Below are 17215 nucleotides of genomic sequence, written 5' to 3'. Positions count from 1 at the left end.
TATGCTTTTATTTTATTCATTCTATTTTCACTCACTCCTCCTTTGGACTTTTTCCTATTTTAGGAGATGCAGAATTGCAGAAAATAAGAAATCTTTCAGCAAGTGAGGAATCAAATGCCAAGGTCTCTCAGCTCTATGTAATAAAATACTTTCATATGTAAGAAACTAAATCTACACAATTAGTTTTATTAAAACGAGTTGTGGAAAGATTCTGTCCTCATCCAGTCAGACAAGACGTCCATTTTTGGGATAAGAACTTTTTCACCCCCTTCAAATACCACTTCAAGCAAGAATGGTCAATTGTTTTTGTTTGAAAACCGCCTATGATAAATAGTAGCTTTCAATATACACATATCCAACAGTGATTTGCAGTATTAAGAACACCCTCAGAGCAAGCATATAAATTTTTAAGCAGACAAAGAGTTGAAAGCTAATGAATGATTTAAAAACAACCAAAACCCCCAACCTCTCAAGTCCGAGGGGTAGCTGGAAAGACAAGGCTACATTTCTACACTTTTGGACATAAAGATTCATAGATATTTTATGCAAGTCTGCTCAAGATGACCTTAAAGATCAGCCATGTGTGATATTTGTACTCATTTGAATTTTGATGGACAGTTTCAGAAATCAGACAGCACTTTCCACATCCAAGTCAAGTTACACAAATCCTTCTCAGGACCGGTCAATTCATTTTGAAAATGATTCTTTGGCTTCTTGGTACTAAACAAAATCTCAATTTAACAAGACTGTACTGATTGGAGATGGGAAAAATAATTGGGACAGCTTAAAACGACATAAACTCTTTAAGAAGAAAAGGAGTGTTACTAGAATGTGCTGTTATAGAAGTTACAACAAATACATGTAGATTTTCTAAAGAAAATCTGCAACCATAAGCTGTTCTACCCCATTTGACAAACTAAAGTTGTTTATGAAGCTGGGGATAACAACAGGTAGTCAAAGCAGAATATTCAGTCTCTTACTTCAGAAGAGATTAAGCTTTTATCCAAATACAAGACTTGCATTCTAAATAGTTAGAGAACTCTGTCATCTGTCTTCTTTCTTGCTTTGTGTAGTAATAGTAATGTATACAATTTCTTCAGATGCAAGCATCTACCCTTAATCCATTATTCTGCCTCTACTAAACAGACCCAGGATACGATTCATCAAAGACAACATAATGCATCTCCACAACATTTGGACACCACAAAAATAATCAGTCCATGAAGAAGCGTCACGCTTCATGTTGTTATTGTATAATATGAGCAATTAATATATGTTTATATCACTGTTTATTTCTCCAGTTCTTCTCTAAGCTTCCCACAGACTCTCCCATAAAGCAAATGAAGAGATGAATTATTTCTCATATAAGAATTACCTCATGGTATGTATCCTCCAGCTCCCCGTCATAAATCCACCGATAAAGAAAATTCAGCACAGGATGGGATACCAGGCCAAGAATGTGCTGAACCAGAGACCTCATGTAGGGATCTCCTGTTTTAGTATAGGCATGAACTGCTGAAGCTAGTTCACCGCCTTTTCTCCCTGTAAGATCATCAGAGAGAGAAACAAAAAATGTATGAAAGAAAAATATATACACTACACTTAAATTCAGCAGCCATCAATTTTAACTACCCGTATGTCATTCAGGGCTTATTGAATAGTGATTCTAAAATGTAGCAAAAGTAAGTGTTTTTTTAAACATTGACTGGGAATGGTTAGCTTTTAAAGCATGAATCATTTATCTCACTGAAGCATTAAGCCTAGTTTTTTGACACGTTATTCTGTCCAGTACATGGCAGCTTGGAGGAATCCAAAATATACAGTGCCAGATCATCCACAAAGGTGGACTTTATGCTTCTTTTCTTCCCCAGCATGCCAATTAGAAGGGCATTAAACGAGCCTCAGCATTTGTTTCCCTCAGTCTTGACTTCCTCAGATGTTCTGTGTGCATCATAATCATAAACATCTTTTCTGCTTCTCAGTTAGTCTCCCCAGTAGCTCCCCTTTAGGCAGGATCTTGTCATCTTGTAATGACATCTCCTCCCTCCAAGAAAAAAAAAATAGATCTAGAACTTCTTTTGCTGTTATGCTATACAGCTTAAGTGTTCCTTGCAGCACAGGTTATAACATTCAAAGTTTTCATGAACGTCTTCAAAGTGAAGCCTTCTTTTTTTTTTTCCCCTCCCTAAATTGTCACCAATTTCAATAATCAAGGTAGAACAGGTGATACAAGCGTTTTCAGTTAAGATTAACTTTCCAAAGGACTGCAATCTCCATTTATTTTCAAAGACAGCCAAGCTGACGTACCCTCAAGAAGCAGCATAACTTATAGGTTGGTTAGTGGCCAAACTTTTGGTCAACTCCAACACCATTCCTCAGGTCTTTGTTGTGGATTGCTAGCACAGCCACATGATATTTGCAGCTTTGTGAAGTTCTGTTGTTTCACACAAATCTGCAGAAAAGCTGCAAATCTCTCCTATACATGGCAACATGCATAGAGGAACACCCGTAACAGTGAAAAGACTGAGCCAGCCATTTTGGAGTATGCTAGTGGGATTTACTGCAGTATAATATTCTCTGAAAGGTAACTAAAATTGAACTGGAAACAGTATGAAAAGCACGTCCCCAAAATCTGAAGAATATCTTAAGCATGCCCTTATTAAAAACAAAAAAAAAGCAAGTTTAAGTGCATATTAACAGCATTGTAGTTGATTGTTTTCTGTTTAAAATGAGAAAAAGAGATACTTCTGAGGATTAGCTACTCAAAATGTTCAAAAACAACATTTACATCAGTAACATTATTGATATTTATAATTGGCATGCATAACCACTCAAAAGTTAAATAACTTCCCCCAAAATGGCAAATGAACATTAAACAGACCTTGGCAGTGATCAACAAGTGCTGCAAGGGTCTTTAACCTTATTTTAGGATCATACGTCCAGACTAGAAGACGACGAAGTGTTAAACTGCTCTCAAGTCCCAAATTCACGCCCTGATCGTCTTCCAATTGGAGCTGATCAAATTAGAAACAGATAGATAGATCAAGGAACAAAACTGGCAAGTACTGAAGCATGAAATGGTGTTTCATACTTTTTGTTCTGACATTAGCTCTTTATTAATACACTTGAAATACCCACCATTATATGTTCTCTTATAAAAATCATTGGTCCAAAACCTGAGAGCCACACAGGTGGAAACAGAGAATCAAGTGCAGCTGAAAGGATAGAGATGAGCAGAAGTGTAATAGGACAGACAGAGTGCAAAGACCAAGAAAGTTAAATAAACCAAGGTGTTAGTCACGAAAAGAGAGAAGGGCAAAGGAGAACACAGATCCTGAAAGACAGCAAACACTAGCCAAAGAGATACTCAGAAAAGAGTAAAGGAAAATATCTGAAGGAAAACACGAAGGGTATAGGAGGTACAGTGTTTATTACTGCACAGACAACTTAACTTCCTTTAGTTCAACATGGTACAAATTCTGTTTCACGTCTTTCTTGAAAAGCCATCAGAACTTAAATTAGCTATATAGCAAGATCAAGGAATTGCTACCATCAGTACAAACATCTATGGTGAGAAATAACTGTCACGATGTGACTACCACACATATGAGTCTCACAACACCATGGAAAATACAAATGAATTTCTTGCATTCGAGATGCAGATGTATCGTACAAGCACAGATGGAGTAAGCAGGACAGGAAGACAAGCTAAGAATACAGAAGCAAGCAGTCCTAAAACAGTCCAAGCAGATAAAGTCTTCGGAAAAAAAATGATTTATTTCTTCCTGTACGCTACAACCAATTCATTCAACTTCCTGATTTTGCTTCCTAATCTAGCACATATTTTGTCAAATGCATTGGCTGAATTTATGCACATTTGATTTTTGGTTGCCAATGCTCAAGAACGTGCATAGCCACAAAGTGCAGAGAATGCTGTCAAATGCAAGCAGAACAAAAGCAGAGACAATTAGAAAACTCAAGACCCATTTAGTCTAGCAAAACAGAAGAAAATAACTGCTAATAATGCAGGTCTGTCTTATTAAAAAAAAAAAAAAAAAAAAGGAAAACAACTCATCTCAGAAAAACTTAGAACTTGACAATAATAAGCAGATGTAAGCAAGAACTGCCCTTTGTCACTAGGGAAGAGATTTTGAAGTAACATCTTCATCATGAATGTGTATTTTTGAAAGGGCTGATAATTTGAAAAGAGTCTGAAAGGAAAAGACATGAAAAACTTATGGAATAGTATGTGGTACATATAGGAAGACTCTTTCAGAGGAAGAAAATGTTTGGGGGAAAGCTCTGAAGATGTAAAAAAGTTAGAGAGAAAAAGGTAACAGAGAACCCTTTGATGAGATTCTTGTTATGTAGTGTGCCTGAACTGCAGCTAACTGAACTCCTAATCTAACAAGTTGTACGGACTCATGAATACAGGAATGCATTATGTACTCAATTCTAAGACACGATCCCCTATCTGGTGTCAAGGAATTAAAGTATAAAGTTTGGCAAGGCAGCATCTTTCAAAAAAGTAGATTTTTCCATCACTGTTTAAAATAAAGTAGACAAGTCATCAAGCGCACCTTGGGGATATTCTGGTAGAAGTCTTGAGAACACTGACTTGTTTCTTCAAAATTTCTGTCCCATTGATTATGAACGTAAGAAATGCCATGCTCTGTCAGAACACTGTCTAGATGGACTATTGCTTTATCTCCAATAATAGCAAAAAAAAAATGGTGTGCAAAAACATGCAAAGCTGACCCCTCCCTATACTCCATTCCCCTTAGGCTCCCTGCATCCCAGCTGTAGCCTTCTGCATGTCAGAGGACACACCCTTGCTCACCCTTTTTAATGGCAGTTCACTGACCTGCCTGTAACACATTTGTCTAATCCTCTTTTCAATACGCAGATACTGCCTTCTGCCACAACACCATCGGGAAGTACACTTTGCAAGATGATCACTCTTGTTTTGTACTAACCTCCTGCTCATTTCACTGTTCATCAAATCCCACAACTTTGCATCTGGCTTGTCCTCTGTTAGCCAGTAAGTCTCAGCCACAGCCCCCCTGAGATTTTTCCTCTTCAAGCAATTCCTCTTCCTCTGTGATTTCACATCTGAACTCCTTCAGAACCCTTGGACAAAGGTCATCTGGTTCAGGTGAGTTATCATCATATAACAGGTATTTAGCCTAATGCTTCTGTAAGTGAATTCAACTTAATGAAAACTTGGAGCTTCTTGTAAGCAAGAAAACCTGTTTATATCAGATTCTTCTGTCAATGGCACAGGTAGGTGAGTGGGAAGATGTTTGAAAAGGTTCACTTGGGTGTGCACATCTCTACATGGAATGATAGCTCCAGTGTGTAGACTGCATACTAATACCTCTAATTCCTGAAAACACTAACTTACATATATATATATATATATAACCTCATAATGGAATGAGTATTCTATTTGGGACAACTTGATTAAGTGGTTATCTCCCCAAAAGATTCTTCCAGGAAAACTGCAATTCTACAGGGAAAAAGGATGGAAGAGAAAGAAGAAGCATGTTCTGTTCTCTTTGGAAGGTACAGCAAAAAGAAACAGGAAAACAGAACAAGCTCCTTCTGAATCCTGGAAATGACACCTCTTGTCTTTACTTCATGGTATTGCTGAAAAGTAAAGTTTGATAGGATTAAAGTCAATGCAGAAGAACATCAAGGTAGTGTGAGTGATCTAAAGTAAGTATGAGCTGAGAAAGAATATGCTATTAATAATATAGATAACGATAAAATACGACAATTAAAGAGATCCTAGAAGACACAGAGAAAGATCTTATTTGGATGTTCCGAGAAGAACAAAAACAACAAAACCAACTATGCACTTCTTTCTACAACTGGAAAAACACCAATGAAACCTCTTTTTGCTTTGCCTGTGCACACAGCTTTTGCTTTTCCTATCAAATCATCATTAACCTGACTGACAAGTGTTTTTGCCTTCCGTTTTCTCTCCATCCTGCAAATGACAGGAGTGAGAGGCAGAATGAGTGCTTGGCTGCTTGCTGTGGTCAACCCAACACAGAGGCAAATGTAGTTGGAAGGTGACAGTAGAACCTTCCATTCCTTTTTCTCTTACACGCATCTCCTTCCATCAGACTCATCTCTCCTTTTGAACAGTTTAGTGGAGCAGGAAGGGTAAAGAGGTCTGAAAGATGTGCTTTAAGCACGTGTAATATTTTCATGGTTAAAATGTTTTGGAAGTTAGAATAAATCAAAGCTACAGCAACCCAGAGAGAGAGACCAGACATATTATATACAGAGAAGGAAATATTTACAAAAAGGTTAACCCGATCATAGCCAGAAAGAAAACATTAGTACAAATGACAGGCAATCCAAAGTTAGAAATGTTGAGGAACTGCAAGTGAGTAAAAAAAGGATTAGAGGCTTTGAAAAATCACACAAAAGCTTATGATTTAAATGATAGGTTCTTCTACTTTGTTCTTTCAAATGGCATTTTAATTAAATGTTGGTTTAATTCTCACAGCATAGCTTTTTCTTAATTAGCAATAATGAATTTCCTGAAAGTCCCATACAAAAAAAAAAAAGCACGTATCAAAGAAAAAAATATTTTTTATTTTAGAGCTAGCATCTAGATGCACATACCTATATAAATTTGTGGACAAACTGCAGACTATCAGCATTGAGTTGGTCTATGCAGCACAGAAAAATAATATAACACTGAAACATCTGACTCGATCAGCAGAAGGGACAAGGAAAATGCACAACCAGCCTCAGACAAAACAAAAAGTTGAAACTGTCCTTGTTACTAGCTACTGAACTATGCACTGCTTGAAATACAGAAGGAATGTTATTCACCCTTCACAAACACGTCATGCTGCTTGGGATTTGAATGATAAAAATATCACGCAATGAAACTGACAAAGCGAAGCATAAAGGAAACACAGAAACACAGATCATATTTCTTGCTTATGTAGAACATCACATAACAGTGAATTTCTAAGAAAAAATATTCATTGATATAAACATACGTATATATCCAACGAGTGCACACGTTACAGAGAATTGCATCCACTGTCAATAGCAACTGTTATACATCCCTCCCTATCCAAAGGGACTCCTAGGTACTACCTTTTAGGAGTTGCTGTGCTTTACACTGTTTGAATTATAAAGTTTAATAAGAGCCTCCTAGTTTACCTGAGAATGCAAAACAGACAGAAGTCGGTAGTATTCTTTGAGTTCCTGATGTAAGGCTGCACAAAAACTCTGTAAGAGAAAGAAAAAAAAAAAATCATCAGGAAATATCTTTCTGCTTTCATCTGGAGCAGCTCTTATCCCATCATCATACTCTGAAGGTAGTTAGAAGTGTCCTAAAAGGAATTGAGCTAAAAATAACATTTTTAGGGGACAAATCTTAGAAAATGTTCCAACATATAAGTGCTTCCATTGGAGATGCAGTCCTTTTCCAAGAACATGCACATTGTCGTGAGACTGTGTCATCATCTCAATAAAGACATTCATAATTACAATAGGGATGTGTAAATGGAAACATTACCCCGAAGAGCTTTTTTTGAATTATGTAAAAGACACTAAGTGATAAAGTAATAGTTTCATTTTCAAGAAGGCCTCTAAAAACAGAATCTAAGTCAGGCAGCTGTCATCATATGCACAGTATAGACTACATGACATGAACTAGAAAACATAATGGTCATAAAAGAACACTCCCACTAAGTGCTGCTGGATCAAGTAATCTAAGCTTTTGGCTTTTTACCCATTGGCAGCCATGCAATGGGTACTTTTCACTTGACACTCGAGAAATAAATAATACTAAGTATAACCTAAGAAACCCATAGAATGGGTACTTGGCGTTATTTAAATATAAATATATAAAGATTTTTTTTAAGTAATTCCTGACGGAATTCTTGTCTTAATGGACAGTGTTCTACAGTTTGGGAGACCTGTTGGTTTTTTTTTTCGTTTTGTTCTTAACTTACAGATAGACTAAAAAAATCCTGCAACATTTTCTAAAATTGAATAAAAATACAGCTCATTAATTTTGGAAAAAGTTGAAAGTGTTTGACTTCAAACATTTTTTTGTTTGTTTGAGAAGTGCTTGCGTGCGCACAAATTCTTCAGAACTGATTTCTCAAACAATTCTCAGGTAATTATTTTGATCTCTATTTTAATAGATTGCAAGCAGAATAGAGGTACCATTGTCATGAAAGCTTAAAACATCAAGAGCACCCAACCTTTTTCTTTTCTTTTTAAATTGTTTCCCCAGGCCCTTCCCCTCAACCCATTTTAAGTAATTTGGAAAAAAAAAAAAAAAAAAAAAAGAGAGAGAGAAAAAGAAAAACCTCACACAAACCCAAGAGCTTGAAGTAAAATATTTATTCATTGCAGCATGTACAAGGGAGAAATCACTACTACAAGCACAAGAAAAAAATATATCTTCTTTCCTGCTAAGACGCCTACCTGCTAAGATGCTAAGAAGCCTAGAAAAAAAAAATCATTAATCTTGTCATTGTATCCTTGATCGAAGAAAGAAAGTTCCTTTCTTCAATTCAACTTTATCACTTAGGAAGCAATACAAAATTCACTTTATTCCAGAGAATACTGAAGGGCAAAAAGAAATCCCCTCATGTGTAACTGCACTTTTCATTTCTTCTCACTTGCTTCTTCAGTACATTTTTGAACCTATTAAAATAGCATTTGTCAAGACAGAGGGCAGAGTAGAGACTCCAAGAAAACATTCAAATATGCCATGTATGCATCTACAGAAAAAGTGAGGTCAGTACCACTGACTTCAGTGTTCAGAAGATTTAAGATGTAACCATCCATCTACTTTTCAGAGAAGTTCTGGAAGTTAAAATTTATATCCAGTACCAATTCCTGCATTATGAACTACAGATTTTTGTTTCCTAAAATGCCAAAGAAAACTGGACATTATCCTAGAATTCTGATTTCATCTACAGCAAAAGAGAATTCAGGAAAGAAAAAGGATGCTTGCTCAAGAGAAAAAGTTTAAAATGCCCATTACCTCAACTGGGTATTTTTTCCAAATGGGTAAAATGTCAAAATATAAAGCAAGTTATATGTCATTGCTGATTATAATTTTTGGTTTCTGAGGACATAGTAAAACTTCCACACTAAGCAGCAAATGTCAAAGTGCAGTATATTGGTGTATCTCTACTTCAATAATTGTCTGTTCCTGTTATTTTGCTTGGTAAAAAGCAATCATCTTATCCTGCACACATCTTATCCTACATGTGGTTTAAACATGTGCTTAGACAAGTGCTCTTTTAAAGTAGTAACAAAATAATCTTCAGAATGCACAATATACTCTTGTGCACAAATTCTTAAAGCACCTTGTGCAGCACCTGAAATTGTCAGCTATAAAAGCAATGAAGAGCAGTAACACATACTCTTTTCGTCCAGATACTGGTAGTAGGAGTAGAAATATGTTTTTATTTGTACAGTTACACACTAAAAATATAATATATATTTGCCTCGAGCAAAATTAACAGCATTAAAGCTATGCAGATTCAGCTAACTAGCTGCACAGCCTTCTGCTCTGCTACATATGATATCTGAGATACTGCACATTTAAATTCACTGAAGAATTAAAGTTCTCTCCTTACTGTAAGCTTGAAGATAAAAGGCAGAGACAGTAAAAATAAGCATAAGCAAGAAGTTACTAGATAAAGAATAAGAAACTTCACCCAGACAGAAGGTGGAGAGTGAAGAAAAATGCATATACAGTAACACTACTATATAAACCATGGAAATCAGCATTGGATCACTAGAAAAATAATTTATATGTAACTAAAAGGGTTACTTAGAATAAGAGACAGAAGGGAACAGAATAGAACATCAGAAAAGTAGGAAGCACTACAGTGTCTCTACTGACCTCTTAAGAAAAATTAGATTGAAGGGAGAAGCACTTCAATTTCTTTGCAGGTTAGGTAGGATGTTATGCCTAGAGGCAAGGACAACATTTCTGTCGACTCAGAAGGGATAATATCCAGTTTTACAGAGGAAGCAAGTGAGAGGAAACGGGAATGCCTTAGCAGTAAATGTGGTTTTGAGTATTACAGCAGCTGTGAAGTTACTGTAGACTACAAATCATGCTGATGAAACCTATAAAAACAAAATTTGACATTCTTTTGATGCTGTATTCAAAAGAAAGAGCAGCAGATAACAGGGTATTTGCATTTTCATGTAGTTAGTACAGTGTTAACACATGAGCAAAACATTAGCTGACAAGACAAGAGCATCTCCGGCATAGGTCACCTTAACAACTGAAGTAGTGATTAATTAGCTTCGAAATGTCACCATCCCACTTAAGCAATGCTTTTGTTTATAAAAATGCATTATCGCTTCAACAAATATGTGAAATTCAGAAAGAAGGAACCTATGCATGAGACCTTCCAGCTATAAATGAAGCAAGTCCTTCTCAGGACCATCAAGGGCAAATGCCTTTCCCTTGCCTTCAGACCCATACCAACAGCAGCAGTCCATGAAAGGTGTAAATGAAAGGATGAATGATTCAAGCTACAAGTTCTCCAAAGTTTACCCACCATTCCAGCACTGCATTTTACTCAGCAGCTTCTAAAGGAAAGAAGACTAAAATATTGTAGCAAAATCAGTTTTCTTTAGCTGACCTACCTGACCCACAAGTCCAAACGCACGATCCAAACTCCTCTGGTCTGTGTATTTTCTTATTTTATTATGTAGCCATCCCAACTCTGCGAGTCTACTTGTAGTATCTCTGAGAGATTTGGACAAGCTCACCTACAAAATTAACAGAAACAGAAGTTGTAAGTTGAAGTCAAATCACACCACAGAAGTCTCTTTTCCACATAAAACAAGACAACTCGGGAAACCATCATATTAACTTCTACAGCAGAGACAGTGCCAAAAAACACAGGCAACCATGTAATTAGCATTAAGTTTATACACATAAGCCATGGAAAGAAAGCAGTAACAAATATATTACTGGCAACTTTAGGATCTTCCCTTTTGGGAATCTTAACGTTATAGTATTCACACTGTACATTCCTTGTACATTAGACAATTATGACAGTAACAAAAAGGTGATTCAGAATCACACTTCATCTTATCCTGATATGCTGAAAATATCAGGTCTCTAGAAAAAGGTGTCAATGACCGAAGCCAGTAAAGAAACCTGAAGAAAACAATTAGTTACTACTACATGTGAAATAAATCTTTAATAGAACATAAATGACCCAATGCCAGACTAGGCATCAGGAACCAAAACTTACAGAATCTGAATTCCAAGTTTAACTCAGATGCACCAGGAACAGCTTTACAAGTTGTTTAATCACGAGTATCTCTGAGCTTTTCTAGTTTGTTCCTCCTTTTCTTTTATACAGTATCTCAGTTAATTCTGCAAGCCTGCCTTAGTTCCCAGCAACCTATTTAACAATTACTCTCTTCTTAAACAGTACATTTCTTCCTTCAAATTACCAGCACGTAAGATGCTGCTCATCCTCTTGGTCCTGCCTAGGATCTGCTTCTACCCCATTTCATCACATTGCCCAAGAACACACATGAATGAGTTTGCAAAATTTTGTTTGACAAATAAAACCAAAGAATATGTCTTATCCATTAGGCCAAGAGGCAGAGATTGACATTTGCCCATAACACTTGGGCCTATCTGATCTTTACAGACAATTTTGACTTGGAGAGCTACCAGAACAGTCCAAACAAAAGCAAGGAAGTGCACTAGCGAGCCAATTAGAGATCCACCTCACTCATTAAGCCTTTTGGTTAGCAGTACATTCTCCAAGATAAAAATCAGTTACCGAGGGGGATAGGCACAGCAGTGTGGACTTGAACCAGGCAGCACGGCTTCACTGTAAGACCAGAGTTCAGCCCCTGACTCTTTTGTTTGGTTGTACAGACCAGCTTTCACTACTTGAACAGGTTCTGTAGGATACATTATGATTTGACATAGATAGAAATACTGTCCACGGTTATAACCAAAGTGATGACATAAGAGCTATTTAGAAATCTACCATTAAGGAGTGCTTGGCAAGCATTAAGCACAATTAGACATCCTCGAGAATCAAATGAGGAAGAAGCAAAATTGGCTTAGAGTTATTATATGTGTATCTGTTAGATACAATCGGAAGCTGCTGGCTTACACAGTGCTGAAAGTCAACAGCAGACTAATAAGAAGATTGATCCTAGAAAACATTCAAGCAAGAATCAACAGATCGTTAAATATGTTACTTTCTGGGAATAAAATAATAGACTTTGAGTAATATTTTTTAAAAAATAGAAGACTGCTTCTTTTCTGTGTTCAAACTCATGCAGCTGTGGGAAAACTATGTGCTTTGACTTTTTTTTTTTTGCCAAACATGCAGGCAACACAACCAGAGTAGGTATGATCTTGCTACTCCTCATTCATCAGGACAAGTTCCAGCTGCAGGTCGTCAATGTAGTCTTCACTGTAGCTCAGTACAAGTGCCAACAAAGAAGGACGGAAGACAACTGACTTCACAAAAATAACCCAGAAGACACTGAGTTCTCAGGAAACAGCATTATTGACCAGAAAGCACCTGAATAACCAAACTCCCTGTATTAGCATAATTGTGAGATTGAAGTGAAACAATTTTTCACCTCAAACTAGCCTACTGGATGTGGAATTTATGCAGAGAAGTAATGAGCAATACCACTTACTATGTTTTCTCCACATTCCTCTAGAAAAATCCATTACCCTATCTTTCCTCTGCCATATATAATTTAATCTATATACAGAACTTAATTAACACAGTGAAGGTGTGGAGGAATTACAAACTCTGCAGCATCTGCAGGTGTAGAAGATGTCATCCTTAGCAATACATTTATTAACAAGATTTGAATGAACATAAGGTTTCCACTACCCTGCCACTAAGCAGCCCTAAAAGTCATTATAAAGCTATGAGGGGAGCAATTACATATTTCAATTTTTGCTATTATTACAGAGAAAAACAGGCAGTCAGTTCAGATATCATAAGTCTACTGTGCTCTTGAACATGAAGTGACCCCAAAGCAGCTCCCAGCTATTTTGGGAGTAAGTCATATTGTCATAGTATAAAGTTCCTAATGCAATCAGAAGCACTGTCTTCCCAATCGAACAAGAACATGAAAAGCAATTAGTGAGCTGAAACTGAATTGTGATGCAGTATCCTCTAAATACTGAATAGTAAGAAGATACTAAAGCAAGTAGCACCAGCTGCATGGCCTCATCTGATCTCTTTTAAGTTGTAATCAAGTCCATAATGCCAAGTGCCTAGCATACATGCCATTACTCAGGCTGCTCATTTTTATCCAATAAAAACGTGGTCAAAAACCTGCATCTGCTTGACATTCATTTTTATATACTGATGAAGGCAAATGATGACCAAAATACTCAACTTAAGCCATTAACTTAGAAGTCTTTGTACTGGCTTAATTCTTGAGAGTCTATCTTGGTAGCTAGATCAGGTCAGCTTGGGTACTACCTCTGGACAACTTATGAAATGCAGGTTTCTTTCCTGGACCTAACCCAGCCAATTATTTTTAAATTAATAGCAGCATATTTATGTTGCTCTTTAAAACAGAAAGACGTAAGAACTTTCAGTCCTCACTATGATAGCTATAGTTGTTCCTCAGTCTTGTGCCTTCACTCGCAGCAGCTAGGATAAAGCAGTCAGAACTAATTCCAAGCTCCAAAATGTCTTCAATTCTAAACTTTGATATTATACTTCCCTAGTATAATAATAGGCCTGGTATCTGTTTCTGTGCCTATTTCTATGCACATGTACACACAAAAGTTTGGACTGAGCACTATGCTAACAGCAACAGACATGTTCCTTTCAATCTTTCAGCCACAACATAAAATATTAGAATTCCACATGTTTGCCTCCAAATGTTAAAGTAGGCAAAAGCACACACAAATTTCAACCATCTGGGTTTCCTTGTCATCCTCCAAAAAAGGTAATTTTGTTTCATACTGCCCCTGCATTTGTTTGATGGTGACTTTCCTCCATCCTGCTGAAGGCATCAAAGAACTGTGTTTGACTGAAAATAGAAGATTGCTTAATAGTAACTGAAATTACTCTGTTGTTCAAACAAAAAAGGGCGGGGGGTTGCAGAGCAAGTAATGACTTCGGTTAGTATTTTTTATCTACATAATTGTTGTTGCTATTCTTGTCTTACACACCACTCTGCTGACATATGAAAGACAAGTCCCCATACAGTACCTTTCCCTCTACTTTATAGCAATTTTCAGAATTGCACATTTTGATGTTTTTGCCATCTATTCCCTGGAAGACATACAAAACATCTCTTACAAGGTTTGCTTCAGTTATTTCAACAGAGCCTAGAAAGAAAAGAAAACAGGATTTAGATTTGGTGGGACAATCAAGTTGGATCACAGATTCAACAAACTATGTAGATGCCTAGCAAAAAAAAAAAAAAAAAAAAAAAAAAAAAAGGAAATCAGAAAATCTGTACATATAACCTATAACCTGTAATTATATATTTTTTTTTCTGACATTTAATATAACAAACTGACAGGAAAGCTGGTAATTCCCCATGCCTGCCTCTACCAATACCTTGAATTGTGTCAGATCAGGTCAGCTAGTGTGACATGGGGCATGTTGTGTTTTAACAAACACTTCAGCGAGTTCTTAAACTTGTTATCTTCTCTAATTCAATCACCAGAACAAGTTCTGAGGCAAGCATCACAGTAACTTCACCTTTCTTAATCAACACAGTTGAAGCTTTTAGTTTGGACTTAGAGAGGAGAACATCAGAGTTAATTCAGAATGGAGAGCTGCCTGTTTAAAAGCATTACGCAATGCTGAACACCACTGTTCAGTGTAAAAAGATTAATCACAATCAGACTGCCAGCTGTGTAACAGCTACAGAGCTGGCAAAGAGAAAAAAGTAAATACAATTAATGAATCTCTGATTTAGTAAAACTATTGCAGCATTCACAGAACCACAGAAAGGTTTGGGTTGGAAGGGACCTTAAAGCCCACCCAGTTCCACCCCCCTGCCATGGGCAGGGACACCTCCCACCAGACCAGGTTGCCCAAAGCCCCATCCAGCCTGGCCTTGGACACCTCCAGGGATGGGGCAGCCACAGCTTCTGTGGGAAACTTGTGCTAGTGCCGCACCACCCTCAGAGTGAAGAATTTATTCTGTATGTTTAATCTAAACCCACTCTCTTTCAGTTTAAAGCCACTCCACCTTGTCCTATCACTCCACTCCCTGACAAGGAGTCCCTCCCCAGCTTTCCTGTAGACCCCCTTTAGGTACATTCTGCAGTCTTGCTCATATAACTAGTTAAATGCTAGATTACATTTGAGATTTGGGATGCTAATTGATTTACAGGAAATAAAAGATTGAAGAAGATGCTATGCAGGTTCCTGCAACTATTCCCACATTTTCTGGGCTAGACAGCACCATCTACTTTTGTGACTTCATTTATGACACCAAGACTGTAGGGATTTCAACTCTCCTGTTGATAGTAATCCAGAAATTGAGATGCTTCAACATACTTCTTCCAAATTTGACAGCATTCTTATTCTCATCAGTCTGCCTCCCAAACAGATCCCAGCATAAAAACAACAACAGTAACAACAAATGGTATTCCTATTTTGGCAAAAGTAGCCATCACCTTAAGATGCTCTTTAAAATTCACACTCCTTTCATAAGTCCAAGATGTACACAAAAGTGGCTAGTTCCTTTTAGGATGTCTTAGTGAAATGGTAGAAGACTGAAGTGCACACTCCTTTAATTGCTAAATTGTACAACAATGCTCCTGATTGCACTGTCTGCATAAGTACAGTTATACGAGAGCTCTAGTTAACAGCAACAAATTTTAAAAGAAAAATACATTAGGAATTATAAGAATTTTTATTCACAGAAATGTGTATCTTCTTGAAAATAGTCTTTCATATTCTGAGTACAGTTCTACTACTTCAGCAAGTGTCTACATGTAAGAAAACTCGGTCCTTATAGCTATTCCATGTAGGAATGAGGAGTCGTGGATGGTTAACAAAAACAAGACCTACTGCTCTTTAGAGCAATTAGTACAGCAAAAATAAGAGGAATGGTTTTCAACTAAAAGAGGGAAGATTTAGATTACAAGTTAGGATGAAATTATTCACTCAAAGGGTGGTGAGGCACTGGCACAGGCTGCCCAGAGTGGTTGTGGATGCCCCATCCCAGGAGGTGTTCAAGGCCAGGTCAGATGAGGCCCTGGGCAACCTGATCTAGTGGGTGGCATCTTTGCCCATGGCAAGGGGTTGGAACTGAATGATCTGATCCAACCCAAGCCACTGTATGATTCTATGATTTGAAAGAGAGAAAAAGTCTGTCCATCCTCTTACACATCAACAGTAGTGTTAATTAGGTTCTAGCTGCCCAGTGTTGCCCTCAGCCACACCAGTACAACTCTGTTCCATTTGCTTTGTGCACTGTTAGCAGTAAAGAATCTAGATGGAGTTTAAAATACATGGTAATTTCTGCAGGGGCTCACAGAGCATATTTTAAGCTTATAACTATCCCTGCATCATTACAGAAGAGTTATTAAAAATACAAAACACCTCATCTTTTTTTTTTTTTTTTTTCTTTTTAAACCAGCCAGCAACAGCAATGTAGGATGATAACATCTGCCATTAGCTCTCTTACTCAGAACAGTCTCCCACTTTTATAGTAAAGGCAGAGTGGGTTGAAACTTCCACAACAATTGCTGCAGAGATGATCTGGTAAACAATTCCTCCTTAGCTACACTTGCGTAAATTCAGAATACATCCTCCAGACATCAGTTTCAAGTTTGCAGCCACTTAAAGAAATAAATTAGTAATACTTGTCTATTTTTTTAATTGACAGTAACATGGCAATTACTCTAAATAAAACCACCATAAACAATCTATTAATTAAAAAATAAATAGTTTTAAAGGCTCTGTATCCCAATGCACAGTTCCAAGTTTTAAAAGACTGAATCACAAATGGCTTAGTGGATTTCAGCAAGTTCTGTTCATTGAATTGTTGTTCTGACTTTTTAAAAGCTGTAGCATCTTTTGATCGTCACAAAAGTATCTGTTCCATGTAACCACAATCAGTTGATTCTGACAAACACTGCAATAAAGTCATAATCTTTTAAGAAAACCAAAACACATCAAATCAAATGTTGCAAAAACGAATTAGCAACCAACTA

At 37.0% G+C, this 17215-nt stretch overlaps 1 protein-coding gene across 1 annotated transcript in view; it reads right to left on the bottom strand.

Moving 5' to 3' along the window:
• TUBGCP3 (tubulin gamma complex associated protein 3) overlaps nucleotides 1–17215 on the bottom strand; it is a 52263-nt gene that overhangs the window by 16686 nt on the left and 18362 nt on the right. Inside the window, exons 7-11 of the mRNA XM_032199803.1 lie at nucleotides 14247–14365; nucleotides 10663–10788; nucleotides 7192–7260; nucleotides 2882–3014; nucleotides 1376–1542 (exon numbers count right to left, since the gene is read on the bottom strand). Coding sequence (XP_032055694.1) covers nucleotides 1376–1542; nucleotides 2882–3014; nucleotides 7192–7260; nucleotides 10663–10788; nucleotides 14247–14365 — 614 coding nt within the window. The remainder of the gene's footprint in view (nucleotides 1–1375; nucleotides 1543–2881; nucleotides 3015–7191; nucleotides 7261–10662; nucleotides 10789–14246; nucleotides 14366–17215) is intronic.

Source organism: Aythya fuligula, chromosome 1, assembly GCF_009819795.1.
Source record: "Aythya fuligula isolate bAytFul2 chromosome 1, bAytFul2.pri, whole genome shotgun sequence".
In the NCBI taxonomy this organism is placed as follows: Eukaryota; Metazoa; Chordata; class Aves; order Anseriformes; family Anatidae; genus Aythya; species Aythya fuligula.
The sequence above is the reverse complement of the archived record's forward strand: the minus strand, read 5'-3'. Positions and strand labels throughout refer to the sequence as shown.